Genomic DNA, 27,998 nt, shown 5'->3' with positions numbered 1-27,998 from the left:
ATTATTTTCATTTTACAGGTGGGGATTGGGTTTGAGGGCATCAGTCATCTTTTCAAAGGGAAACGGATTGCTACACACAAGTCTAAGAAAAAAAACCTAAACAGTAGAGAAACTGATTTATAAAGATTTACACTTTAAAACAATTCATTGTGAATTTGCAAGTCTCCACATTTTACAAGATACGGCTATCTGAGACCATTCCATGATATCATGTGCCCATGCAAATTCATTTATAGGAATACTGAGGAGGTACCAATGTTTGGCTCTTAAAACCCACTAAACATAAGTATTAGAATATTTCATGTTAAATATTTTGTATAGTGAAAATATGCACATTCAAAGTGAAGATCTTTGCAAAGATTTCTCTCCCAGCAAACTAACCTTTAAAGACAGAACTGATTTGCTGGATGTTTGCTGCTCTGGATACAAGTATAGCATTACATGCAGCAACAGTGTATTAGTGTGTGAAAGAATTAACTTCACAACAATTACAGCTCAAAATTTGGAAAAAAGTATGAAAATGGACTCAGATGAAAACACTGGTCATAACCATTATTATGCCACTGATCCTTCTTTTTGCACATCTGTCATAGCCTGCAAAAGTGGGTTCTGAGGAAAAAAAATAATTTTCTTAAACTGAGGGGAGGAACCCCTTAGCTCGGTTTTGCATTTCCTGTAAGGAAGATGCTATAGAGATGTTACATAATGATGCCATAACTCAAAACAAGCGTATGTTGTGACACTTTAATTATCTGTCGTTCAGAGAACTTCAGGATAAACTTTAGCCCAGATCTGGGGGGCGGAGTAGGGAAGCAGGAATAGCCGCTCAAGAAGAGTGCTCTTTTTCTGGACTCTTAAGCTGCTCCTCATGCTATCTGTAATTGATTGGAGTGGTCTACTCTACTTGTTCCCCGAGATTGGGCAACAAACAGGATCCTTTAGCCAAGTGCAGTGAGAAAACAGTTTGCCAAAGGCTGCAGTCTTAGAAGATCCACTCAAAACACAAGGCAGATTTATAGGGTGAAATTCTGGTCCCACTGAAGTTGATGGGAATTTTACCATTGACTTCAAAAAGGGGCAAGGATTTCACCCTAAATCTTCAAGAGCTTTCTGGTGAGCCACCACATTAAGCACCCATAATACATTCACATAGTTAGGCTTGAAGATAAGAGCAACGAGGACTTGGTTGGCATCAGAAACAACATAAATAGTAAGTCAAAGTATTTAGTCCCATACAACTAGAACAGTGCACTATGTGTATGCAGATAGGCTCACACACAAATGGACACAGGATTACTCCAGTGGCACAGGATACTCAGACTAAAATTAATATAAAAATAATGGGATTCAGTCCTCAGTGGTCACATATTCAAGTTAATCCAATTCCTGGGACTGTTCCATAAGAAGGCCTGGTACCTGGTCCCAGAAATCCACAAGAAATGAAAGAAACGTACAGGCCTTTCTATTAAATCAATGCAGGGTTGCAGATCCAGTCCAAAATCAATAAAGTTCCATTCTATTCCCTCCCGCTGGTACTCTTCTTGTTCCAGGATAAACATGGTATGGTTGAACAACTGCTGCAACTTCTCATTGGTGTAGTTGATACAAAGTTGCTCAAAAGAGTTCAGCTGCAAAATATTTCACAAGTTAGAAGAATACCTCAATGGCAGAATTTATAATCTTATGAAATGTCCTCTGTTACATTTGCAAGTAGTTCTGGTAGGGCAAATTTCTGATTTTATTAAGGGATAGTTTCCTAACATCCAATAAATAAAAGATACGATTTGGTCTGAAATTAGTATACAAAACATGAGTTCAGTTTACAATTTGGGATTGTCAGTAGTAAGGGCTACATACATAGTGATAGATGGAAAACAGAATTTAAAACTATAAATTAGTTTTCCATAACTGGCTCTTTAGCAAACCTCAAAGATTTCAAATCCAGCAATATCCAGAATGCCAATGAAAGAAGCTCCCTGTCGTTTGGTCCTATCCAGAGCTTTATTAATGCGGTGAACAAGCCAGCGGAAGAGGCGTTCGTAAGTGGCTTTTGCCAAGGCTTCCACTGCAAAGTCTGCCTGAAAATCAAAACATATTAAACATTTATTTATTCTCGAGGAGTCATCAAAAGAATAAGGAGATGGACGTTATCACAAATAACTGCTAAAGGAACTGAGCAAGTTTAATGCAGTTAATACCACTGAGGAAAGAAAACAATCAGCAGAAATACTACATGATTTGATTAAAAATAAAGTTCAACTCTATTGTCAACAAAAATTAAGACTGCTTTTCTACATTTGATATGTCAAACGACATTAGAATCAAGATCAGCTAAAGGCCAAGGAAAGGAAAGAAATTCTTACTCTATACAGTCTTATTTTTTGCCATGCAAGAAAATACAAAAACACAGAGTAAGATGCAACAAGGAACAGAGATTAAACAAAAACTAGCATCAACACAGTTTACTGACTGCAGCTGAAGTTACCTTGGATGAATTGTAGCTTCATTTTATTTTTATACATCAAAACTTACTTGTTCTTTGGTTTGGGCTTTCTGAACGTAGTCTCTGCCAACTTTAATGCGTGGCGTAAGTATAGCTCGAGTAAATTCCATTACATTCATTCCCAGTAGATGGCAGAGTTTCTGTGCAACTGAAAGTAATAAAGTTATTCACTTAAATACCCCAAACTTTCCAGGCTAGCCAGAACATTAAGGAAACAAGCAGTTGACAACTCAACGATTTTTAGCAACTACTCAATGCCGAAATCAGAAGCAGCACTCAACCTAGTGAAAAAATATACCTATTACAACTAGTGTCTATAAGGAACCCCAGAACCTGTGGTAATCGTATAAACACATTAGTGAATCCCTGTTAATTTAGTACAGCGAATGCCAAGTCAGTTCAGGAAATTCCTAGGAAGCACTGGAGCTGAATATTATTGGTTTTGATGAAAGCTCATTCATTCTTTTGATAGAATATGCCAGATGCCAATAAGAGTATGTCTCCACTGCAGCTAGGAATGTGCATCCCAGTTTGGGTAGACAGACATATGCTGGACTACAAGCCTGTCCAGACCCCTTGGGCATACACTTTGGTGGCCAGCCCAAGCTGCCACCCACACTATCCTTAGCTACCCTTCTATTTTTAGTGCACTAGCTCAAGCAGAGCTAGCACACTATAGTGAAGACCTATGGCTGCTTAGAGAAACTGCTATGCTGCAGTGCAGGCAGGATACCAATGCATTGCTATGGGATTTCGGTCCAAGGCCACATCACTGAAACAGTGTCAGAGTGCTTTCACCTAAAGCAACTGGTACAAGAATGCTGGAAGCAGAGTATCAAATTGGATGGACCACTGACCTTTCCTGGTTTGGCAACACCTACATTATTTCTACTTTATTTCTTTCAATGTCAATCCTATTCCGTACACATTTTCTATTAATAGGTTGGGTGTTTTGTGACTTAAGATTTTCTAAAAATGAATCTGACACACATTAGATATTCTTAGCTCTGGGCTAAGTGTTTTTCCTCAAGTGTGCCAGCTTCTAAGCTTCTCAGAAGGACATCTAGCAAATGAATATTTAGTCCCTCATCTTTCCAATATGATGATTTGGCATCCCCCAATGTAGTCTTTTAGAAAGAAAGGGGAACCCTCTTTCTGGGACAATCTAGTACTGAAGATGGTATTTCCCAGCCCCAAAGCCCTGGATTCTGTACTTGGTCACGTACTCCTCCATGTGGCAACAATGGGAACATCAAAAATTCAGCATTATGCTTTCACTCTACAGTAAGACAGGAGGAAATGGACTTTGAGAACAACATGCTAAACAATAGTTAGAACACACAATGTGGTGTCTAGAGCTAGACACTCACGAGTCAATACTTAGGCACTTAACGATGAGTCCCTGCTCTCCCAAGACTGAGTAGCCACAACTCCATTTGGCTTGATATTTTTAATGGCATGAAAGTCACTCAAAACTTTAAAATAAAAATAAAATTAAATTGATATTTAAGAGCCTCCCTGCCAGTATCTGAAGTTTGTCTATTCTCTCTCACGTACCCACAATTTCCCTAAGCAAAGGAACAGCTACAGTCACCAGGAATTTGCATCTTATAGCATATTCATCTGGTATCTGTGGAAAGGGCGGCTTATAAAAAATGTTAGACTCTTCCACACCTCCGACTTATTTCTCCTTTGTCATTACTCAGATACCAAGAGTTAGCAGCAGCATTATCCATCTCTAGAAGTCTAAATATACTGTCCACTTTGCAGTGATGTTCTTGCCATTCCCCCCCTTCCCATAAGCTCCATTCCTCCCCAGAATACTTAAAACTCACTTTTTTTAGTTGTCTCTGGGTATGGTATTTTATACCAAGCTAGACAACGTGACGAGTAACACACACTGAGTGAACACTAGAATCACATGGACAGTTTGGATTCTGAAGAGAGGTTAATCTCAAGGTTTAGAGGATCTGGGTTACATTTCTGAGAGGATGTATGTATTGACATTTCTAGTGACATGCAAGGAAGAACCTGTAGCTGCAAGCTTGATGAAGAGATTTGTCAATTGACAAGACTGTTCTACCATATTTTAGTCTGATTCATGTTGAGAGAGAAGGAATGTAACCAGTGGGAGGTTAAAAAACATACCCACAGTACTTGTCCTGAGCAATATGACTTCCTGAAGAAAATGAAAGTTTGTTTTCCCTCCTCAGTCTTTTCAAGAATTCTCTTAATCCTTTAAGATTCCTCTAAGGGGATGTGAGGTGGTGTTTTAAAGTCTCCAGCACCCCCAAAGGACCCATTCCTTTCAGCTAAACAGGTTTAGACAGAACAACTTTTTCTCTCTGAAGCCAGCATGTACTGTTCCTCTGAGGAAAAAAAAAAAAAAGTGCTTTAAATTTAACTGTGGGTTTCCTGTTCAGTGATCGTCAGTATATCTTGATCAAATTTGTTCTTTATTGAACTGCAAACTCACACCGTTTCTTTCCATCTCTTGCATCATCACCAGAGTACCTACCAAAGTAGTCCCATAGTCAGATTGCTTTCAGTGTGTTGCCCAGAGGTAACCGATTATACCCAAATAAAGGTTCTACTGGAAGATCCACATGAAGGAACAGAATCTTCTTAACTTTACAGAGCCAATACAGCTATTGTCACTAAAACAAAACAGCTATGACCAGTTTTTACAGGATACGGTCACTGTTCAGGACAGACCTGCATTCTCAGTTAGCTGGAGAAGCCTGTCAGCCAATGCAATGAATTTTTTCACCTCCAGGAACTGACACTTTTCAAGACTTCAGGCCTCTGATAGTCCCATCCTTTTGCTCTCTGTGCTAAGTTAAAGCTTGGGTCACCCACATAGCAGTGGCTAGCACTAGCCATTGCACCACCAAGTTAGTAGGGTCATTTATTAAAGAGGGACAGGACAGGACTTTTCTTCAGTTTTTGAAAAATGCAAAATAATTGAGCTTTTTGCCATTTGGCACTGTACTGGGGATCACAAGAGTGGATATTGGTCTTGCCCACCATCCCTCCTATGTGAAAACTTCCTGCTTTGTCCAAGAGCAAGACATGGCCTTTCAGATTTGCAATCTTATCTGCTAAGTGTCCCTCTGATGGAGTTAGGCATATTATGATTCTGTTTTACCTGTGAAATCTTTGAGATGCTGCATAGAAAGGCAGATAATTTATGAGAGTTTTATTATGTTGCATCAGCTTACAGATGGTTTTCTTTGGCTGTTTAATTGCATTTTTATAATCTATTGGTGACTATTAAATGTAGAACTGCCACATTTGTATTGTGCATAACTATATAGAGACAAGAACAACTTGTTCTGTAGTGGAGACATGATTAGTGTACACTAGAAATAGATAATTTGATGCCAAATTAAAAGAGTATCTTAGTCTTAAAATTCTTCCCTTATAACTGTCAATTGTCATCAAATCTACGAAGCATTATTTTAATCCTTAAGTTCTGAGGATATATTTGGTAGCTGTCTCACTACAGCTATAACAACTCAGAGGTTATTGGGTTTCCTCAACCAAAAAAGGCTGTTACGTTTCAGTATAACGATGTTGCTCAGAGGTGTGAAAAATCCACCAGCTAAATAGACCTAACCCCCAGTGTAGACAGCCATTAAATCAAGAGGAGAACTACCACCTCTATGGGAGGTGGAGTACCTACACGGACAGTGGGAGAACCCCTAAAGCACTGCAGCTGTGGTATTTTAAGTGCAGACAAGCCCCAAGAGAAAATAACCATCTTGAAGTTTCTGGATAGGATTTTATTACTTTATGTCATTGCATAATAAGTCAATCATTAATAGTCTTCATATAAAAGCTTCATTTGTTCTTCAGTGCCTATGAAGTTCTCAGCAAATTTCAGAACTCTCCCACTTCCACTTTCTCCCTCAAAGTAAGTTAGGATACTAAATATAAAAATTGATAAAAAACAAGCAACAGCAGCAGATGCTCAAGTTATGAAACGAATTTTAAATCCGAGCCAGCCTTTCTGCAACATTTGTTTTATCATTCAACACTTTTGATATCCAGAAAGCGGAGAGGTGATAAAAATTAACTGAAGATACTCCTAATACAGAGGTTAGAAGTGCCCATCTATAATCACAAACCGCAACACATCAGGACTTATGCAAGAAGCCGTAATTGCTTCTGTGTCTAACTGCTTTATTGAAATCAAAGCTAATTTTTAGATATGAAAACAGCTAAACACTTTAAAACTCAACTTTGGTTAACTGCAAACTACTGTAATGATGTTATTTTCTTAGAGAGGATTTAGAATGACCGAATACTGGGTAAACTAGAAGCCTGAAACTTCTCAGAAGTGCCTAAGGGACGGTCTCTATTTTTAAGCACGTCTACCAAATACTGACTGCACTCTGAAGTATTAAAATGTAAAAATAAATCATAGTCACACTATCCTGTCATTTCAGAAATAAGTGTTTAAATATAGTGTTTCTTAAATTCAGCCATTTCACTAAGGAAGTTTGCCCTTGGCTCCAGGATTCTTTTCCCTGGCAATGTAACGACTGTCAAGAACCAAAAAAAAAAAATATACTGATTTAAGTACACCTTTCTTTTCCTGATATTTAAGTCTTTGCTGAGAAGCAATTAATGAGGCTACAGCTGAAACGCTTCTTCAAAGTTTAGGAGCATTATAAATAGCTTCAATAATTTATGGAATTCTGTTGACAGCAGTTTTAATGCCTGTGTGGAAGAGAGTATAAGATGTGTGGAAGAGGGGAGTGTTTTAGTGGTTCCATGCCGGTTGTTACTGTTACAAATTATGGCTTCTCTCTGGCAGAGAACTTTATAGAGGAAGTTCAGAAAAGAAAAAAAAAAAAAAAAAACTAGATACTTTCTAACTTCACAGAATATCTGATGAACAAATTATAATCAGAAAACCACAACCAATATCATTAAAGGCCACACAGTGTGACCAATTTACCTGTATTTTCTGGCATGGAGGCCTGATCAGTGTTTCTTTCCTTCTTAAAAGAAATGTTACCAAATTGTAGTACTGACGACACCACCTTCAGCATTGCTGTGTTAACAGGAAGATAAACATTTTCTTGTCAAGTGTGTGTCTTAATAAAATTCACCTCCTCATCAATCTTAGGCACCCATTCAAGCCCAGTTCAAAAAGTAATTTACAATTATTATTGCACTATATAGCACAGTCTTTCTTGCTTCTAGATCAATTTTAGCTTAAAAAATTAGAAGATTGCTTTAAGTTTTTGAAGTGGTACAATGTTTCCCACAGGCTTTCAAAGCATCAAAACTCCAGTAGATGCAAGTTTGGTTGTCAACATTTGTTGTCATTAGTTTTTGTAATTTTACATAAAAGCAAGTACACTACATAAATCAAAAAGACTTAACTTACACAAGATTTTCCTCATGAGAAAAGCCATGATGTGCATGGCTTCCATAGTCTCCTGAAAGTTATCTTTGTCTTGCTGCCCAGGAATGGGGATATAGCCATTAGACAAAAATCTGTAACTGTTAAATCCTTCAAGCAGCAAGTCAGCTGTAGTGGAGGGAAAAAAGTAAAAGCTTTGTGCAAAAGTCTAATACTTTAAAAAAAAAAAACAAAATAAATGGACTACCAGTTCTATCAGCATTTAAATAAACTGAATTACAAGCAGTTACTCCAAATCTTCTTAACTCTAGAAATATGAGTTAAAGTGCTGAACCAGTAAAATCTTTAATTAAAAAGGCCAATTACCAACAGCTTCAAGCTGGCTTTGTAAAAACTGGATTAGCTCCTTGCACTGGGCATGAACGGGACACTGTTCTGCATAGGGGTTACTGCATTACGATGAAGTGAGCTGTAGCTCACGAAAGCTTATGCTCAAATAAATTTGTTAGTCTCTAAGGTGCCACAAGTACTCCTTTTCTTTTTGCATTACCATTGCAATCCTCTAGAGTAGTGGTTCTCAACCTGTGGCCCACAGACTGCTTGCAACCCAGTCAGCGCAGAGCTGCAGCCCATGTGTCATCCTCAGAGCCATACAGGAAGTATTGGATGTGACCCACAATGATAAATAAGTTGAGAACCACTGCTCTAGAGGAGGTATTGACACCAGCCACGCAGCAGCATCAGGTTAGTGGTCTGGTGAAGATGTGCTAAATTGATAGGAGAGCGCTCTCCCATCAATTTCTGTACTCATCCTACTCTTCTCGGGGAGGTGAAGTTGATAGGAAAGTGTCTCCTGATAACACAGCACGGTGTAGACACTGCAGTAAGTGAATCTAGCTACATCAACTTCACTTACAGTAACTTAAGTAGCATAATTTACATCATTTACTGCCATAGTATAGATAAGGCCACAGACATTCCTTCTGCCTATGTCTGATGGCTATCCAAACAGATTTTTTATATACACACTTAAAGTGTTGAGATAGCCCAGGAATCCTAACCACACAGATTCCTCTTTAACATTAAAGGGAAACAGATATAGGACCAATTTTTCAAATGTGTATATTCACACAGTAATGCATATCCATCCATGCTCCCGGGGTATTTGTGCACCTAAAGTGAGTATATGCTAAGCTGCATGCACATGTGACTGAAATCACATATATTAATCTTGACTAGCTGACTGGAAGCCAATTGCCTGGTTTTGGAATAGCCACAATCAGCCACTGTTTAAAGGTGAAAAGTTCAAGTAGTAGTTATACTTAAGGCTACGATTTAGTCAGAGGTTGCGGAACTCACGGAATCCATGACTTCCAGTGATCTCTGACTTCAGCCTGCGGTGGTCGAGAGCTGCAGGGTCTCCTGCTGCCTGTGGGGCAGGGAGCTGTGGGGTACCCCACTGCCAAGGGTAGCGGGGAACCCCCAAACTCACAGCCATGGCAGGGAACCCCCAAAGGTCCCAGCTGACATGGGAGATAGGGGCACCCCACAGCTCCCAGGGGCAGAAGGGGACCCCCCACAGCTCCCAGTCCCCGGGGCAGAAGGGGACCTCAAGAGCTGCAGGCAGCAGGGGTACCTAGCAGCCCGCAGCTGCTGCAGGCGGCTCTTAGCCCTTGCACAACTGCCCCGCTTCAAGCGGTGTGCGGACCACAGATCCCTATTTTGTCAGATATTTTTATTAAAAGTCACAGGTCATGGCTTCAGTGATATTTCTTTTTTGCCCATTATCTGTCTGACTTTTACTAAAAATATCTGACACAAAAATCTTAGCCTTAGTTATACTAGATACTAGCAGTTTGTTTTAAGGAATGTGACTAAGGATGGAGCTGTCCAGTATAACCCCACTGTTCCAGTAATGGTGTATGCCACACATTTGCATAAATACATGCAAATTACCACAACTATACAGAGAAGAGGCGAGGCCCCATAGAATCACAGAATATCAGGGTTGGGAAGGGACCTCAGGAGGTCATCTAGTCCACTCCCTGCTCAAAAGCAGGGCCAATCCCCAATTTTTGCCCTAGATCCCTAAATGGCCCCCTCAAAGATTGAACTCACAACCCTGGGTTTATCAGGCTAATTCTCAAACCACTGAGCTATCCCTCCCCGCACTGCTGGAGCTAATTGATATTCACCATGGAAGTGTAAACATTACACAGACTGGTTTTCTTCAGGCTTTTATCGTGTGTTGATTTGGCCAACTGTTTGGCATTCTGCCCTGTCTGAGTGCGTGGTCCAGTACAGATTTGACACTTCCTGCCAACACACTCTGACTTGATGAAACAAATACTGCCAGCCTACCTTACTGATTGCAAGCCAGGGACTCAATTAAGGGGCTACAAAACCTTTGGTCTGCACTGGTCCAGAGTTTGTGATCTGGAAGTCATTCACCTGAAATACTGCGGTTATGCCACAGCTGCGGAACCAAACAAGTCTGCTGCAATATGAAGAGTGATTTCAGAATAAAGCCAGCTGTTTTCTTTTCATACCTCAGATCTCTGATTAATTACTCTTTCAAGCCCACAGTGTACAGGAACTTCACAGCTCAAGCACTAAAAATGGCAAATTCAGAATACCTAAGAACTGAACAGGGCGATAGGATTAGATTGTAACTTACACTTTAGGTGTTCTCCTGCCCCAGAGAGCAGTTGATAGAAGATATGAAACGTTCGTTCATCTTTGGCCTGACGAACAGCACGAGACTTTTCCAACAAGTCTAATCATGACTAGTCAAGGATCTTAACTTGCATTATGCATCTTTCATGAAAAATTCAAACATAAAATTACACAAAGTGGGTACATTAACAGCAGAATTATCATAAGGCAAGTTTGGTGCTTGCTGTGCTGGATTTACACCCTCAAGAAGTGACAAACAATTATGATTCTTTTAATACTTGTAACAAGATCTCTCCCTTTCTATTAGTTTTTTGCAGGAGACATAAAAGCCTATTGCGAGGATCAGAGGTTTTTTTTAGGAAGCTCTTAATTTCCCCCCGCCCCGTGTTAATTTAGTAGTTAATTGGGGTTTGAGGCCTCCACTGCTGGATCCTTTGCTTTGCTTGTTGCACAAACAAGAAATGTTCTAACATTACTCGCACATACATAAAAGGAACACTAAAACTAGAATTAATTTTCATTATAAAAGCTTTCCTTACTCCCTCCTTCTATATTTGTTGTAAGGTCTTTTCAAGAGGGAAAAATCATTTCTTGAAATCTCTTACATGACAAACATCTTCATTGGAGTCAGCCAATTTACATGGTAGCTCTCAGGTTCTGGTAAAGTCTAATGCTCTTGCCTTCTAAAATAAAAGATGCATATAAAGGGGGAAAAGGAGCTTAAAAAAGACAGGAAAATGCAGCTTCTCTCTCTCTGGTGATTCAAGTTTAGTTGCTGGAAGATCATAGGCACAGCACATAATCCGGTTAGCCCCTCCTGAACCATGCTTTAATCCCCTTTACTCTGGAAAAGTGTGGCTGGGTTGCTCTGATTTCCCCTGACCAGTCTGTTGAAGGCAAGGTTTTTACATAGATGAGGCTACTTTGGAAACTCTTTCTAGTTTGTTATGAACAGCTTGGTAGAGTGTTACGTTTAGATTTGTCCATCCACCTAAGGCAGATGCTTATTAGATAAAAGGAAAAGAGATGGGAAAATAGGAGGAGGAATAAGGTGGGGGGCACTGACACTGCAGCAAGGAAAGGGGTCATCTGGCATCATCTGGTGCCTCCTCCTTATCTGATCTGTAAGAACATATTTGAGGATCCAAAAAGGCCAGAGTTCTAAATCCCCACATGGCAAAGATCACCATGATGCTAATATCAGTTGAGAGGATGAAGAAGAAGAACTCTTCCCAATACTGTCTAGCTGAATAAGTTACCAATTATTCCTCAGACGTGTCCAAAAAGAGGGACAGAGAGAAGACACCATCAGACGTGCTCAACCAACATAAATTTGATAGGTTTCAGAGTGCTAGCCGTGTTAAGTCTGTATCAGCAAAAACAATGAGGAATCCTTGTGGCACAAGAGACAAGTTTATTTTTGATTTGCGGAATGTGTTAGTCTCTAAAATGCCACAAGGACTCCTCATTTTTTAAAACTTTTTTTGATAAATTTGATAATTCACATATACACTATTATTCTCATCTTAAAAAATTCTGGTGTCTCAACAATTTTGTAAGTTCACCCCAAGCCTTTAGACGTCTCAATCAGAAATTTAAGTTTTAGTTTAAACCCACTCAGTTATAATAGTTTTGGGGCTCCATTTTATAATCTCTCAGCAACTTTATATAAACAGGTTTCAAAACACAGTCAAATTAAAAGTCTGAGTTTGTAATTTCAGCAAATTAACTTCTTTGGTGCTGGTTAGCTTTCCCTAATGTGAAAATAACCTCCACCACTTGCAACGGACAAGTTGGCATCCTAAAGTAAACCATGCTTTCCAAGTCTTCCAAAAAGGGCATAGCTGAATCCTCAAATGCCACCAAAAAGAAGTGCGGTCTAAATATTTTGACATCAAAATTCTGTATGGCACTTGTCATTTGAAAAATGTTTTTTAACGTTAGTGTTTACACATTCTCTCACTTTAATGAGAAATAGTATTTAAACGTTTTCTAAATTCAAAGTTTGTGCAAATGGAGAGGTTGCTTCATACAGGATGCTGCACATATATCAGATTAATTCCTTTCATTTTTCTATATTGAAATGAAGTGCAATACAATTTTGTTTTATAAAGGATAAAGGTAACCTATCAATTTAGCCCAGTAATGTACCATCTGGAACAAACCTAACTTCTCTCTACTGGACACGAAATTCTCCAATTTTCATGAAGTTAACAAAATAATTCTGCTCAGCTATTTAGACAATAAGCCTGGATTTTTACAGATACTTAGAGTTGTAACACCCACCTGATTTAAGAACCATATTGATTTAGGCACTTGAGCCTTAATCCCATTCCTCCAGAGACCATACTCAACTCTGAGATTAACACCCTGACTCTTCTATTACAATGCAAGGAGAGCAACTTTCAACAAAACAAAATGGAATACTACAGACAAGTGATCATCTGGAAGTATGGAAGAAATAGGAATCAAGACCATTCAGCAAAAACTGAATTATTAGACTTCATATAACAAAAGGCACTGCACAGATGTAATTAACAAAAATGGGACAAAAGTTGCCTTGCAGTTGAAACTTAATTCTGTCAGTATGTTCGGATGAAACACAGCTCCCCTTCCCCTGAATGCGCTGCCTATGCAACCCAAACGAAACAAAAATCATGCTTGTGGCAATGGGTACACACAGGGCGGAGATCAGTTGATTAAGGTGGTGCCATTTCCAGTGTCACTTTATGGAGTACTGGCTTACCTTAATTGTTTTTTCCAACAAACACCACACAGTCATGCCTTCAGAACAGTCACAATCTAGCAGATTTCAAACAAAGTATTATATTTTGTGACATCTTATTTCAGAGTAAAAGGAAATTCTCCGACTTCTTGATAGTATGATAAACTGTTCTGAAACAAAGGGAGGATTGAGAGTCCAAGAAAGCATTCACACTATGAGAACTTATGTCATTAGGTTCACCAAATGTTATTTCCTGCAAATGTGTTAATGGTGTATTACAAAGAATTCTAAGCAATACACAAAGTTGGAGAGACAAAAGACTGAGTGAGTCGCTTCATATTTAGCTGACATTGCACTGCTGAAGCAGGATACAGGTCTCAATGTTGGCCCCAACAATATAACCCGTAACATCAAAGTTAATTCTAATGAACTTGCCCTGGAAAAGAAACAAAAAAACAAAACAATTTTTTTTAAATTACTAAAACTAAGTTGTCTATATTAAAATATCTCTCTCATTTAAAAAAGGCATACAGTAGAACCTCAGAGTTACAAACATCTCGGGAATGGAGAACGTTCGTAACTCTGACACAACATTGAGTTGTAAACTTTTGAAAGAACAACCACACATTGACTTAGTACAGCTTTGAAACTTTACTATGCAGAAGAAAAATGCGGCTTTCCTTTATTAGGGTAATTTGCGTTTAACACAATGCTCTAGTGTATTTGCTTTCCCCTCTCTCCCCTGCCCACCTTTGCTGGTGCCCGATTTGTACTTTTGGTTCCAATGAGGCGTGTGGTTGACTGGTCAGTTTGTAACCCTGGTGTTCATAACTCTGAAATTCTACTGTATTAGGTAACATTTGCATCAGTCTTAATAGGTGATAAGTATTTAATACAGATAATAGTGGCAAGATATCATTCATTCACACCATTCATACACTTTCAGTTGTATTCCATTAAAATGTTGCAATCTACTATAAGGTGATATGTACTGTAAAAAGAGAGACACTGCAGTTTTTCAGAGGCTCAAAATAAGGTCAGTGTGTAACCCAGATAGACACCATTTATATTGTTATGAAAGAAAGTCTTCCTAAAAGGTCATTTAATTTTAATGCTGATGAAAGATGTTGGACGTTGAAAGGCTGGCAACAGCAGTATAAACTTTCTCCTGAACGAGTCTCCATCCTGACTTGGAGGAACACCTCCAGTGGAGTGAATTCATTCTCTGCACCCATTCAAGTCACTCTGACAAGGTCATATCTACACTAGGGAAAGAAAAAAGGTGTAATTTTAAAATAAGATGGCTTTTCATAAATCCAGAGTTTAGACATGATAGGGGATAGTTTGACCTCTATGCAACTGTTCAAGATGAAACCACCACTTGCCTTGTCTACATTAGTTTTACAATGAGATGTGCCATCTTGTTGGTAATACGACACATTTTCTTGTATCAGGACATGTCTACGGAGAGCAATGTAGAGATGTGCCAAGTAGGAACTAGACTGAGATGACCAAACACTTTGATATCGCATCTGCCATTCACATAGCACAAGCCACACCTGAGTCCAGTCTTTTAGAGATAAAAACCTCAGTGCATCACTTGATCCATCCAATACCCCTAACATTATGGATTGCTTAGAAAGTCCAAAGTATGCACAGACTGGCATGCTTATGTGCTTAGTTATCTTATACTCTATTGTACAATTTAAGTGGTTACAAGAAGAATATAGCACAGAGTAAACAATGCAACTCCAATTAGGGACCTTATCTTCAAGTTGACTCCTTCAAATGGTGTCAAAATCTGGGTTCAGAGGTTAACTTTTGGACACACATGCATGAAAACTGGGCCTAGAATACTACAGAACAATGTCCTAGTCATGTTTAAGTTTACTTGAAAGCTCCCAAAAATATGCCACTGTGCTCTGTTACTCATATAAAAATTTGTGGTAAAACTGGGAGAACTTCAGTCTCCACAACTGTGAATCTAGCACTGAAGCTTATTTTAAAATGTATGAAAGATGCGCAAGCTGATAACGGCCAGAGTTTGGTCTCATATCACTGCACAGAAGATCAGAATACTCAATAAGCTCACTTTGAGTCAGGTAACAGATATGATGTATGGTGAACATATCTGTTTTTCTTTTCATTAGGAAAAATATATAGCTGTCTAGAAATGTCAAGAATAAAAAGTTGAATGAACTGACTTCTTGTTTATTTATGTCAAAACAGATTAGATAGTCTTTACTGCACTAGTAAGTCTACAGTGACAGCTTTTTGAAACTTACAAGTAGATTCCACACCATCTGCTATAAGAACAGAATATTCTAGATATGCCACTTAAATTTGAAAACACAGAAATACTATGAGAAGACTCAAGTCACAGATATTTAAGCAATAACTGAAAAAGCAGAACCTTCAAACCAGTGACTGGAGGCTGTGCATTACTGAATTTATCAAACCACCAAGTGAACAAATAAAGGCTATTGGATCACAATGTATTTTCCAATTGACAACTAGTTTAGTTCTGTTACAGCATACACAAGCAAAAAAGATGGCAAGAATCCTGTTCTGTGGGGTCTGCAATCCCAAATTCGATCAAAACTACAACCAAAAGACTAACGGGTAAAAAGATAGCGAAGTTGGGATTTTGCTTCCTGGTATACTATTTAACATACCTGTATATTTGTAGGAGTGTAGCCCTGACCTCACTACAGTACTGTCTGCTATTAAATTACAGAAAGTTGGGAGAGGCTGCTGGTTTTTGTGGTAAGTAACAAGGCACTACACTTCAAATCTAGAGATAAAAGAATTCATACTGCATTTTTCCTTTTGTGGGAGGATTTCTGTCATTTCCTTTTAAATCCTTATTATTGAAGACTATTGAAGGCACCATCTGGAGTGCATTATACTTAATCTTTATAAAAATAAGGCCAGAGCCATTGAGTGACTATGTTCACAATGGCAATGCAAACTTAAAGAAAAAAATGCAAAACAGATGCTTTACAGCTTTCATAAAAAAGTATGTTCATTAAATTAGCAAGGAATGCAAGAAATGAAAAAATGGAATTACTGGGCAGCTGAAATCTGTTGAGATTATGAAGTTTATATTCAACACATCTGAATACCAACCATTACTGTAAATAATGTGGCTTTAAGAATTTTCAAACTTGCATTTCTGTGGTGCTCTTCCTAGCTTTTGATCAATAGCAACTATTTAAAGGATCTAACCAAAACAGTAAAGGCCATAAAGTTGTTCAAAGTGAATTCTTACTCAAAACTTAACCGTCAATTTTGTAAGACAGATATAAAAGTTTTATTTGCTCTGTAAAATTTAGTTTACACTTAGCAAGAGCACAGCTTCTTTAACCATTCTGGGGTTTATATATAAACTGGAACCCCATTCTGAGGTTAAGAAAGAGTTAAGAGTTACTATCCATGCCTTGAGTTGCCCTACCAGTTTGTAAAGTACAAGTGTAAAACTGCAGAAAATGCTTTTCCTCTCCCTATTGATATTTGAAAGGCCTATAAAAACAGAAGGTGACATGGGAAACATTTTAAACTGATCACACTAAAGCGCTGTATGCATAGAAACTCTCCAATCTTTCAATCATAATCTTAGATTTTACTCAACAGTAAGTGAAAAATCCACACAGAAGCATGTTTTTTGTTTAAGTTGACATCCCTTTAAGACTGACAAACCCATGAAATTCTAAACTAAGTTGATCTCAAAGCTGGATATTCAGTCATAACCAATTGGTGTCTAAAGTTGTGAGGGAATGGGAGGAATAGCTATAAATTAATTGCTATGGGCTCTCAAATGATATGCAGTTAGGTAATTCATTAACTACTCTGTACATAAGCCACAGTTCAGGTCTATTGTGTAATTACTACCTTGTGTCATAGGCTATGTGCAGGACACACTGCCATCTGGGGAAAAAGTTTACCAATATGCATCTCATATAAAGGACAATTGTCTACTCAGGGATAGATGAGCCTAGGAGTTTTGTATTAAAGCAAGTGTTTGCCTACCATATTGCAACCACAGCATCTCTAGTAAATTAAATATGCTGGATACAGTATTGGAATAAGAGGCTTCAAAGTTTCAATATACAAACTTCAATTGAATTCAAGAAAGTAGTGTGTAAAGGAAACTTCCAGTACCAATAAGGTAGGTTCTCACAGAGAGCTATGCCTATGAGTAGGTAAAAATGTACATTTTTGTGAACAACCATCCAGGTTTTGGATTTTTTTTTAAACTTACAAAACGGGAAGAGTTGTCATTTTTCACAGTCTTTGCATTCCCAAAGGATTCCAGAATGGGGTTCGCCTGCAGAAGCTGACGTTCCAGCTCCCCCTAAGAAAACCACACAAACACAAAAGCAAACTTATATGAAACCCATGTGTATGTCACCCTGTCCCTGATTCTGTTTCCTTTCTGATCATTTTACCCCAGGTGCGTGACAAGATCTTCAAACACATTGCCTTTTATTTGTTTGATTCCTTGCTCTGTTGACACTCTTCACTGGAATAGAGAAGATGGCATCTATTGTATAGAAAAGTGACTGAGCTTAGGTGGGCTGATGTTAGAAACACTGAACATAAAAAGGTGAATTCAAGTTCAGGGCTAATGAATTAGGCACAGAAGTCAGAGTAAAGCCCATATGCCATTTTTGCAAGGGGAAAACAATTTAACAAAGTAATGCATAATCTTTGAATTGCTGTGCAAGATGTTTCTGCAAATTAGATCTTTAGGATGGTTAATGATCAGTACCTAAACCAGAATCATATAGGACAGCAGGTGCTTTAGCAGGCACCATCAGTCAGCAAGCTGTTGATTCTCATAGCTAACTTGAGATTTTGGACAGAATTTGTGGTATTTCAATATATTCTGAGCTGAAGTAAGTATGACACAAATGGCATAAGTGAAACTGAATAATGCCAAATTGTAAGATTAATTATTTTCAAACTTACACAGCAAGTCAACATTTGCTGTACATAGCTGTACTATTATTTATAAAACCCAATTGTTTTAAAGCTTCCTGAAATTTAAAGATAGTGAATTTAGAATTCATAAGGAGCAAGTACCTTAAGGAACTGAATAAGAGCCTTTTCAATTACTACCCATTAAAAGATCTGGCTAGTATAACCAGCTCTGTGCTGCATCCATGAGCCCATAAAAGTAGCAAGTGTGTGGGAAAATGTGATACTATTTCTTTGCCCCAAAGGATGGTAACAAAAGTGGAATTATGTCTCTGGAATGTAAATCGCAAAATTAGTGTTCATAAATCTGCTTTTTCCAATCATTTACCATTTATAGCACACTGAGGAGTAAAACTCCTGGACTGAATGAACAACTGACAATGAGACATCACACACCTCTGTTAGTCCTTACATGTGTCAATGATTACACAAAACTATTTTTTAAAACTCACTTTGATTAATGTCTGTTAAATGTTTTTATTTTTAAGTTGTAACATATACCAGATTTGTTGAAAACTGATTCCTGCTCATTCTTGATCTGTTACTTGACCTCAGGTAGACTGCACAAAGTATGATACACTTCAAAAAACAGATTTCCTTTAGAACTGTATATTCTTTGAATTCTAGAGTTCCTAAAAACATTCAGAGTAGTCTCCCAGACTAACAACTGAACATTTACGGAGGACCCACACAAATATTGTACTCAGTTCCTAGTGTTTAAAAAAAAAAAAGTGTTTAACACTGTACCAACAGAAACCAACTCTGAGAAAAATGTTAGCACCTACTCAGTGTAAAGTGTTTGTAATACTGGCCTATCTTTTATATATTGTCTAAATAACTTGTTCAGAATCTCTGATCCAGATGGTAGTGGGCAGCATCTTGTTCATGTTTTTGCGCATTCATCGTTAGCAGATGTCAGGGACGGTTAGACAGAAGCCTGCTCACCTTTTTGTACTCAGCATGAAACGGACTAAATTAAATATGTGAAATGAAGTAAGCCAAACAACTTTCACAAAAGGATGCACACAAGTGGTTGTTCACTGAAGCTCACTGATATTTCAGGTTCTACTTAGCCTGGAAACAACAGATATTGGTTTCAAAATTTTTGCCTAATGGCAGCACACTGCGTTCCCACTGAAAGAGCCGTGTACTAAAGACCTGTGCTGTACATACTTCAAAGTCTACCTAAGAGCAACCAAAGTAAAAATATTAGAAGCGAAAAGTAATGGTTTGGTCCGATAAGGGGAAACATTTGCATTATATATAATTTCAGAATGACCTAAAATGTAATAGCCTCCAATTTAGTTTGGAGAGACTATATTGACACTTATTTATGGAAAGAGTGTTGATCTCTATTCAGAGGATTTTGAATGTTTGAAGTACACAGGTTGGGAAAACTGTTCAGTAGAAAGCAGAATTAGAATTTATTTGTCACTGTTCTTTAAGAATCAGGATAGGAGTGGTGAGGAATGGTAAAGAGAAGCTTGATTACAGCCTAAAAAGCTATAATGTTTTTTCCTCGTTGAAGTTTTTGGTATTCATGACTAGGTAAAAGGAACTTATCACAGATAACTAAACAACTCACTCATACTTAAGTATTCTCTTCATAAGTTTGAAAATAGTTTTAAATTATAGACTAAATTCAATTAATTTTATGAAATCAATTATCCTATTCAGAAACATTCCACAGAGATTTTAGAATGAAGGCAAGATTGGGCTAGATTCCCCTACTTACACAGTCAAATAGATCTTGGAAAAAGCAGCATCAAGATATTGTGAAAAGTGAAGTCATGCAATAAATTCATGCAGATCAATAAAGCAATGTTAGAGCAAGGACAAGAGATACAGTTATCTCAGTTTTAGAAAACCAGCATCCCAGTGATTTGGTTCATTGTGAAATCTGGGTGAGAGACAGGGAGCTACATGCTACTCACATACAGGGATCCACTCTGTAGTTCAAAATGACAGTGAAACAAAATGTTAATGGTTATGATATATGCAATATACCAAAATTCCGGATTAGAATTTAAAATACTCCTATTGATGAATTTAAATACCTATGTATTTTGAAAGTGGGACTTAGGTGCTTTTGAAAATGTTACCTTTCTCTAATCCTGGTGACCATGACAGACACAAACTTACCTCCTGAATATGACAGGTTTCAGAGTAGCAGCCGTGTTAGTCTGTATTCGCAAAAAGAAAAGGAGTACTTGTGGCACCTTAGAGACTAAAATTTATTAGAGCATAAGCTTTCGTGAGCTACAGCTCACTTCATCGGCTGCATCCGATGAAGTGAGCTGTAGCTCACGAAAGCTTATGCTCTAATAAATTTGTTAGTCTCTAAGGTGCCACAAGTACTCCTTTTCTTTTTACCTCCTGAAAGAAGTGATCAGAGCAGTGGTTCTCAAACTTTTGTATTGGTGAACCCTTTCACATAGCAAGCCTGAGTGCAACCCCCCTTATAAATGCTGGAAGCAAAGCGGGGTTTGGGATGGAGGCTCACAGCTCACATCCCCCCAAGTAATAACCTTGTGACCCTCTGAGGGGAATGACCCCCAGTTTTGAGAACCCCTGGATTAGAGTGTATACTTTGTCTGGTGTGCTTTTCCTTCTGCATTAGGGAGTCCCAATTTTACCCTTAACTCCCCATTTCTGTTAATTAAAGCAGTAGAGATCACAGCACATTCTGTAGATGGGAGTCCAGACAGCCCCACTGACAGCTCAGCAGTGCTCCATCACTTCATAAGAAAGGGGAGGGGTTAAAACTCAATTATTGCTTCCCTACTCCTTCCTCTGTCAGGAATCAGAGAGCATCATTGTCATGATGACTCCAGACAGCCTGAGAAATAAGAGTAGCTCAAGCACACTCTGAAGATTTCAACCCATACAGGACTGAGCAGCCACTAAACTGTTGGTCAGGTTATAGCAAGTCATGGCAGATTTTGCACTTTAGAGGAAGTCTTGGTTTTCCCAAGCCCTGTACTGTTGTGAAGAATATCATATCAATGTGTAACCTGAGCAGCTATAACACATTCAAGCACCCAAGCTTTTACGATTAATGTGCATTTAAGTTTCCATTAGTTTAAATTTAAATAAACTTCTTATGCACTTCACTTAGTAATGCCAAAGTATTCTGCATTAAAATCTCCACAGTACTTTTACCAAGGGCACACAGTGAGATGGAGGATTTAAATTGGTGGTAAAGATAGCGCTTTTGCTTCAGGACAGATTAGGGTTGCCAACCCTCCAGGATTGGCCTGGAGTCACCTGGCATTGGCATCTATCTCCCAGTGACTATTGAAAGCAATCCAGAAGATTTTAATAGGATATTTTAAGAAAATGACATTATATCATGTTGTGGGGTGGGGATGGGAAGAGAAAATCTCCTGGAATAGCTTCAATCTGTGTTGGCAACCACAGGACAGATAGATACCAGATTTTATTCTGGAGCACTGCAAGCTAGTATAATTCAAAGTCTGTTACAAGTCAGTGCTTTTGTACAAAATTAATAAATACATTTTGCTCAGATTACTTAGTTGCATACCTGAAGTAGTCTGTCGCCACTTCATGATAAACATGCCACCAAATTAGTTGTATACAGACATATTTAAAATTGATCGCTCATCTCATCATACAAAAATAGTTGGAAATATATGAATTAATCCATATAAACTTAGAAGCATAAAGAAAAGCACTTGCCTGATGTTTCACGGGTTTAGGTGATTCGGGCTGTTCATTGCAAACAAACAAATGCAAGTGTTAGCAAGTCTGCATTTTTCCAGCTGCAAGCTATACCCCATATTAATTATATGTGTGAGTTTAACCAACACTCAGTTCATGGAAATGGTTTTATGCAGTTACTCTAGTTAGAAGCAGAGCTATTATATTTCATTTGTCATTTCCTAACTAAAATTTTCTTATGCATATTCAAAGAACAATGCCATATGAAGTATACTTGCCAGAGAGCAAAGTCTTCCCTCTCACTATGGATTTATGGTATAACAGCTACTGCAGGCAAGGAATTTAACTATTGTGATACATATACTTTCTGTATGGCAGCTAAAAAGATCTAAAATAAAATTAAGTTGCTCTTTCTCTGCAGGCTTAATCATGGACATTGTATTTGTTCAGCAGTATGGTATTCAGCATCCTTCTAAGAAACTAGCCTGGTCCTAAGAGATACCAAGAGGAAGGTGGTCTGAGCACTTTCTTCTCCCCCACCTCCTCAAAAAGGATGTTTTTGCTGTATAATTCCTTTTTGGAATTAAATGTGCAACCTCCTATCTTGGTCTTGCACTAAGAGCAGGGGGGCTCAAGAGTGATTTTCTCCCTAGGCGAAAGTGAATGTTGTTGGAAAACACTTAATTGAACTTGGAGGGAGAAAATGCTGTTAAAATATGAAGTACTGTGTAGATGTAGTAGAAATTTTCTAAATTTTATTTTGACAGAAAAGATGAATTCTTGGGGAAATTTTTGCAAAAAAAAAAAATAAAATCTAATTTTTTCAGCCAGCTCTAGTACTATGTAAGGCCTGATCCTAAAACCTTTGCTCACATAGAGGACACAAAAGGGCTGCAAGTTCAGGCCCTCAAGATCAAAAGAGACCATTTTAAATCTTGCTGTAAAACAGCCTTTCATTACACTAGAATTTTAGTTCTTTCGCTACAAATCTAAGTGGACAAAATTATTTTAGAATAGTGTCCACTGATCTGCATAAGCAAAACACATTTAGTTAAAACCACTGCAAGCTTGTGTGTGGACCAGCCCTATGTTAAAGGCTTTAGACTCCTTTTTAAAAAAAAATTAGTTTTACATTTGGCAAATTTTTGTTTTTGCCAATTTCTCTTTTCATTAATGCTTCCCACTTGAATTAGATTTTATTTGAAAGCTGTTACTGTATTTAAATCAAATATTCCTGGTCAGGAAGGCCTCCTGCCCTCCTAGTCCCCAGAAGACTCCCTGATTTGGTTAATTGTTGCAAACCTATATAGAGCCATGCCCCTAATTCTGCTCCATTTCCCTCCCTGTACCACAAATTTATAACTTCTGAACTGGCTTTTTAAAACACCATGGAAGCACACAAGCATTCTGTAAATTTGCCTTTTCTCCATTTTTGGAATTGTACATCAAAAGCAATGTTAAAGAGAACATTACGGTTGCAAAATTAAGCCTTCTAAAAAAAACTAACCTGAATTCTGGCATTTCCTATCTGTGATCATAAAAAGATCTTTTCCTACAAGATCTCTGTTATTCATTCCACAGAATGGACCTGTGCACCTTCTACCCAGCTAGCCCCAGGTCCCTTTGCCCTCTTCCAACAGTTCCTTACCCATCTGTCCTGTCCCCTCTCCCAGCCTCCAATTATTCCCTCCACCAGCTCCCAGTCTGCCCCCTGTGTTCACTGCTGGCACATGCTCAATATTGAGAATAAAGGTGCCGGATTTGGAGCCATGGACAGCACAAGAGACAGGCTCCCTGCTTTGAGTTCCAGTGCCTGGCCTGGATACCATTTACAGGGAAAGTCCTGCTTTGCCCCTGCAGCTCTAGCTGGATCATAGAATTATAGAAAATGTAGAGCTGGAAAGGACTTTAAGAGGTCACCTAGTCCAGCACCCTGTGCTGAGACAGGATTAAGTAAATCGAGACTCACCCTGACAGGCATCCAACTTGTTCTTAAATGCCACCAATGAAAGGATTCCATTGCCTTTCTAAGTAACCTATTCTAGTGCTTAACTATCCTTATAGTTAGAAAGTTTTCTTCTAATAACTAACCTAAATCTCCCCCACTGCAAACTAATCAGATTACTTTCTTGTCCTATCCTTGGACATGGAGAACAATTGTAACAGTCTTTAAATATGTAAAAAGTTTTTATAAAAGTTATTTCCCCTTGGTCTTCTCTTGATAATTCTTTCAATCTTTCTCCATAGGTCAGGTTTTCTGCCTTTTGTCATTTGTGTTGTTCTCCTCTCTAACTTGTCCACTGTTTCTTAAAGTGTGGGACCCAAAAGTGGACACAGTACTCCAGCTGAGGCCTTGCCAGCACCAAAAGAGTGGAACAGTTACCCTCATCTTAATTCAATATGTTAATACAACCCAGAATGACATTTGCCTTCATTATAACAGGCCCACACTATTAACTCACTCAATTAGTGGCCCATTATATACACTCAGACCCTTTTCTGCAATACAGCTGCCTAATCAGCTACTCTCCATTTTGTATTTGAAATTCAATTAAGACAAGTACTACACCTAAGAAGGAAAAATCAAATGCACATTTTCTTGATTGAAAACAAATTCTTAAAATTGTCACAGTCATTCTGAATTCTGTTCCTCCAAAGTGCTTGCAACCCCTTCCAGCATGCTCAGCTACCACGGGGATAGTGCACATGCAGCCCGGTTACCACTAGCAGCGGTGAGGGGCTGGAGTGTCCTCCATGCAGACTGAATATTCAGAGATTATTAGGGTGACCAGGTGTTCAGTTTTCAACCAGAACACCCAGTTGAAAAGGGACCCTGGCAGCTCCAGTCAGCACCGCTGACTAGGCGATTAAAAGGTCCAGTCGGCAGTGCTGCGGAGCTAAGGCAGGTTAGTCCCCTACCCATCCTGGGGCACCGCATTGCGTCCCGGAAGCGGCCAGCAGGTCCAGCTCATAGGGGGGGGCCGCAGGACTCTGTGCGTGGGGGGAGGCGCCGAGCCTGCAGCCAAGAGCAGGGCACGCCATGGAGGGTCCAGACCCCTCTCCCCCTCGCTTAGGAGGTGAACCTGCTGGCCACTTTCAGGGTGCAGCATGGTGCACTAGGACTGGCAGGCAGCCTGCCTTAGCCCCCCTACTGCACCGCTGACCAGGAGCCACTCAAGGTAAGCTCACACCCCAACCCCCAGCCTTGAGCCCCTCCAAATCCAGAGCCCTTTCCTGCACCCCAAACCCTTTGTCCCCGGCCAGCACCCACCAGCCTAGAACCTATACCCCCTCCTGCACCCCAACCCCCTGCCCCAGCCCAGAACCCCCTCCCCACACCATGAATCCCTTGGCCCCAACCCCAGCCTGGAGCCTCCTCCTGAACCCCAAGCCCCTAATCCCCAGCCCACCTCCCCAGCTTGAGCCCTCACTCCCTTCTGCACCCTAACCCCTCATTTCTGGCCCCACCCCAGAGCTTGCACCCTCATTTAGAGCCCTCACCCCTTCCTGTACTCCAAACCTGCACCAGTGCAAGTGAGTCAGGGTGGGGTAGATCGAGCCACTGGGGGGGGAAATGTAGTGAGTGGGGGCAGGGCATCAAGGAAGGGGCAGGGCTAGGGTACTCGGTTTTGTGCAATTGGAAAGTTGGCAATCCCAGAGGTTATAGTTGCTGAATTGTAAGTCTCTAAACTCTTTGAAAACAAATCTGTTTCCAGATGCTTGGTAGGAACTTGCTAGAGCTTCGCCACTATAATATCTGAAAACTCTTATCTGCACTGAGCATGCTCCAGCCTCTGCAGTCTGGTAGCACGTGGTAGCCAATTGTGTGCCATCCCCACAGAGCATGCTGGAGGTCAGGACTTTTCCTACAACTGCAGCTCCTGGCTGCCATGTGCCATGGTAGAGCTGGGTACCAAACAGAGCAGGGAGGCTCTTCTGTGCTGTCTACGGCCTGTCCTGCTGGTGCTCAGGCAGCACAGAGGAGGAAGGTGACACTCAAATGCAGAGAGAACAAGAGCTGGATGGAGTGGGGGGAGGGGAGGCTAGAAGAAGAGTAGATGGAGACAAAAAGCCAGGGAGAGTAGACTAGTTGGGCAAGGAGACTGCAAGCCAGGGAAGGGAAGAAAAAGAGATCAGGTGACGACTGGGACTGCAAAAAGGCAGGGGTAGGGAGAAAGCAGGACAATGTACAGGTTGGAGGGGGAATGGGCAGAAGAGTCTGTGCCCACCAGAGCACACTTCACCAGAACCTCAAATGGAACCCAGGATTCAGAATCTCACTGTTTTTCTGCTGTCAACTAATATCTGTGAAACCCAAAATGCAGAGTATACATTTCATGCCCTTTTGGTGCTAGTCCACAGAGTGGATGACACTGCTATCACCAGTTACTCCCTTTGCTCAAAGACCAGGCGTACGTGTGATGGATCTAAAAGGTTCCAACCTGGTCATGAACCATATGGATTTCAATGACAACACATGATGGAATTTGTTTCTTAAAATCCTAGATACTTAACTCTGGCATTTCCTAGAGATTAAGGTTGACTGTGCAACTTTATCAAATGCATATGCACAAGGGAGCTGAATTAAAGTCTTTAATTATATTATCAAACTAATTTTTCAACAGAGCCCCCGCTGTCTCATTCAGTGCCTAACATGGACAGTTCTCACTGAATAAACAGCTATTCAATATTTTGTTTTATCCTTGTTGTGCAATGTGTATCCCCATGCCTTATTTACTGCACACTATTCAAACCCTGCTCTGATCTCAGAATTGACTTCCTTGTACACTTTTTTAGTGTGCAAGTTATTATATTATCTGAGTGTTTCACACAAGAGAGCTAAATTATCTTCACAACACCTCTGTGAAGTGAGGGGCTATTACCCCCTTTTTACAGAAAGGGAGCTGAGGCACATAGATTAAGGTACGAAGTGTCACAGGTTTTGGATGCCTAATTTGAGACACCTAGGACCTGATTCCCCCTCTCCCCCCAGAGTACTTAGCATTACATAGCACATTATATATTTAAAGCACAGCTCCCACTGACTTCAGTTTACAGCTTGAGTGCTCAACCCTTCTGCAAATGAGACTCAAGGTCTCAAGCTGGGCATCTGCAAAATGACCACCACAGTTAATGATCACCTATGAAGTGTTTGGTTTATGTGACTTGAACTACCTTAACCATGAGACTGTCCTTTCTCTTCCTAAAATCCCCTGATGCATTCACTACACTCCCAAATTCCTCAAATGAGAGAAGTCTTACAAAAAGCCTCTTTCACTACATAACCCTGATTCCCCACAGTGTGGGTCCATCCTGTGCACTGAATGAGGCAGGGGTCCCATAGAAAAATAGTATGCTGTCATGTAATTAAAAAAACCCACACCATAATGCATACACAAGGCAGACAAATTACAGGTTAATAAGGCATATCCTAAGCCATAGAGAGTTCGACTTTGCAATCTCAATGTTCTTTTAATGCAGCGTGCGCACACAGGCAAAATATACAGAAACTGATGAACCTTCCCTCATCTCTTTTCCTGTATCTGTCTAGCGTAATGCAGCTTCACTCCCGATATCCTGCCTCCAGCTCAGTATAAGCCAATAGAGAACAAGAGTCAGGCAATAAAGCATCGAAGACATGAGTGGATTACCATGTACAGTAAAAATCAGATTCTAGCAAAGCAGGAGTCCCAAGATATTTAATACATTTCTTTTCTTTTTTTTAAAACTTCGGTTGCATTGATTTTGAGTGCTTGACTTCGCAACCCCAATATTTTTCCTTTAGACTATGTTGTTTTATGCAGCCTTGATTCTGCTCCCCTCTTATACACGTATTAGGACATGGATTACAAATTGCATCTTCCTACATTTTTCACAGGACCCCGCCTCATTTCACTGCTCACAACATAAAATACTTGAACGAAGTAGGCGTTAAATTTCTTTTGATCCTCATCCTTCATCCATGACCTTCACCATCCAAAGCTTTACACCCAATAAAAAAATTACTTTCTTTACAGGCTCTTTTATGGCAATTACTGCAATATCGAAGTGCCACA

General features: G+C 39.5%; 1 protein-coding gene across 1 annotated transcript in view; it reads right to left on the bottom strand.

Moving 5' to 3' along the window:
- The window catches only part of MYH10 (myosin heavy chain 10), a 134,612-nt gene that overhangs the window by 47,904 nt on the left and 58,710 nt on the right, over positions 1–27,998 (bottom strand). The window contains 9 exon segments of the mRNA XM_038370808.2: positions 1,455–1,628; positions 1,926–2,078; positions 2,533–2,651; positions 7,470–7,565; positions 7,905–8,048; positions 10,558–10,656; positions 13,654–13,717; positions 17,543–17,635; positions 21,961–21,990. Of these exon segments, the coding sequence (XP_038226736.1) occupies positions 1,455–1,628; positions 1,926–2,078; positions 2,533–2,651; positions 7,470–7,565; positions 7,905–8,048; positions 10,558–10,656; positions 13,654–13,717; positions 17,543–17,635; positions 21,961–21,990 (972 nt within the window).

This window comes from Dermochelys coriacea, chromosome 14 (assembly GCF_009764565.3).
Source record: "Dermochelys coriacea isolate rDerCor1 chromosome 14, rDerCor1.pri.v4, whole genome shotgun sequence".
Lineage (NCBI taxonomy): Eukaryota > Metazoa > Chordata > Testudines > Dermochelyidae > Dermochelys > Dermochelys coriacea.
This window is presented reverse-complemented; position numbering and strand designations above follow the sequence as displayed.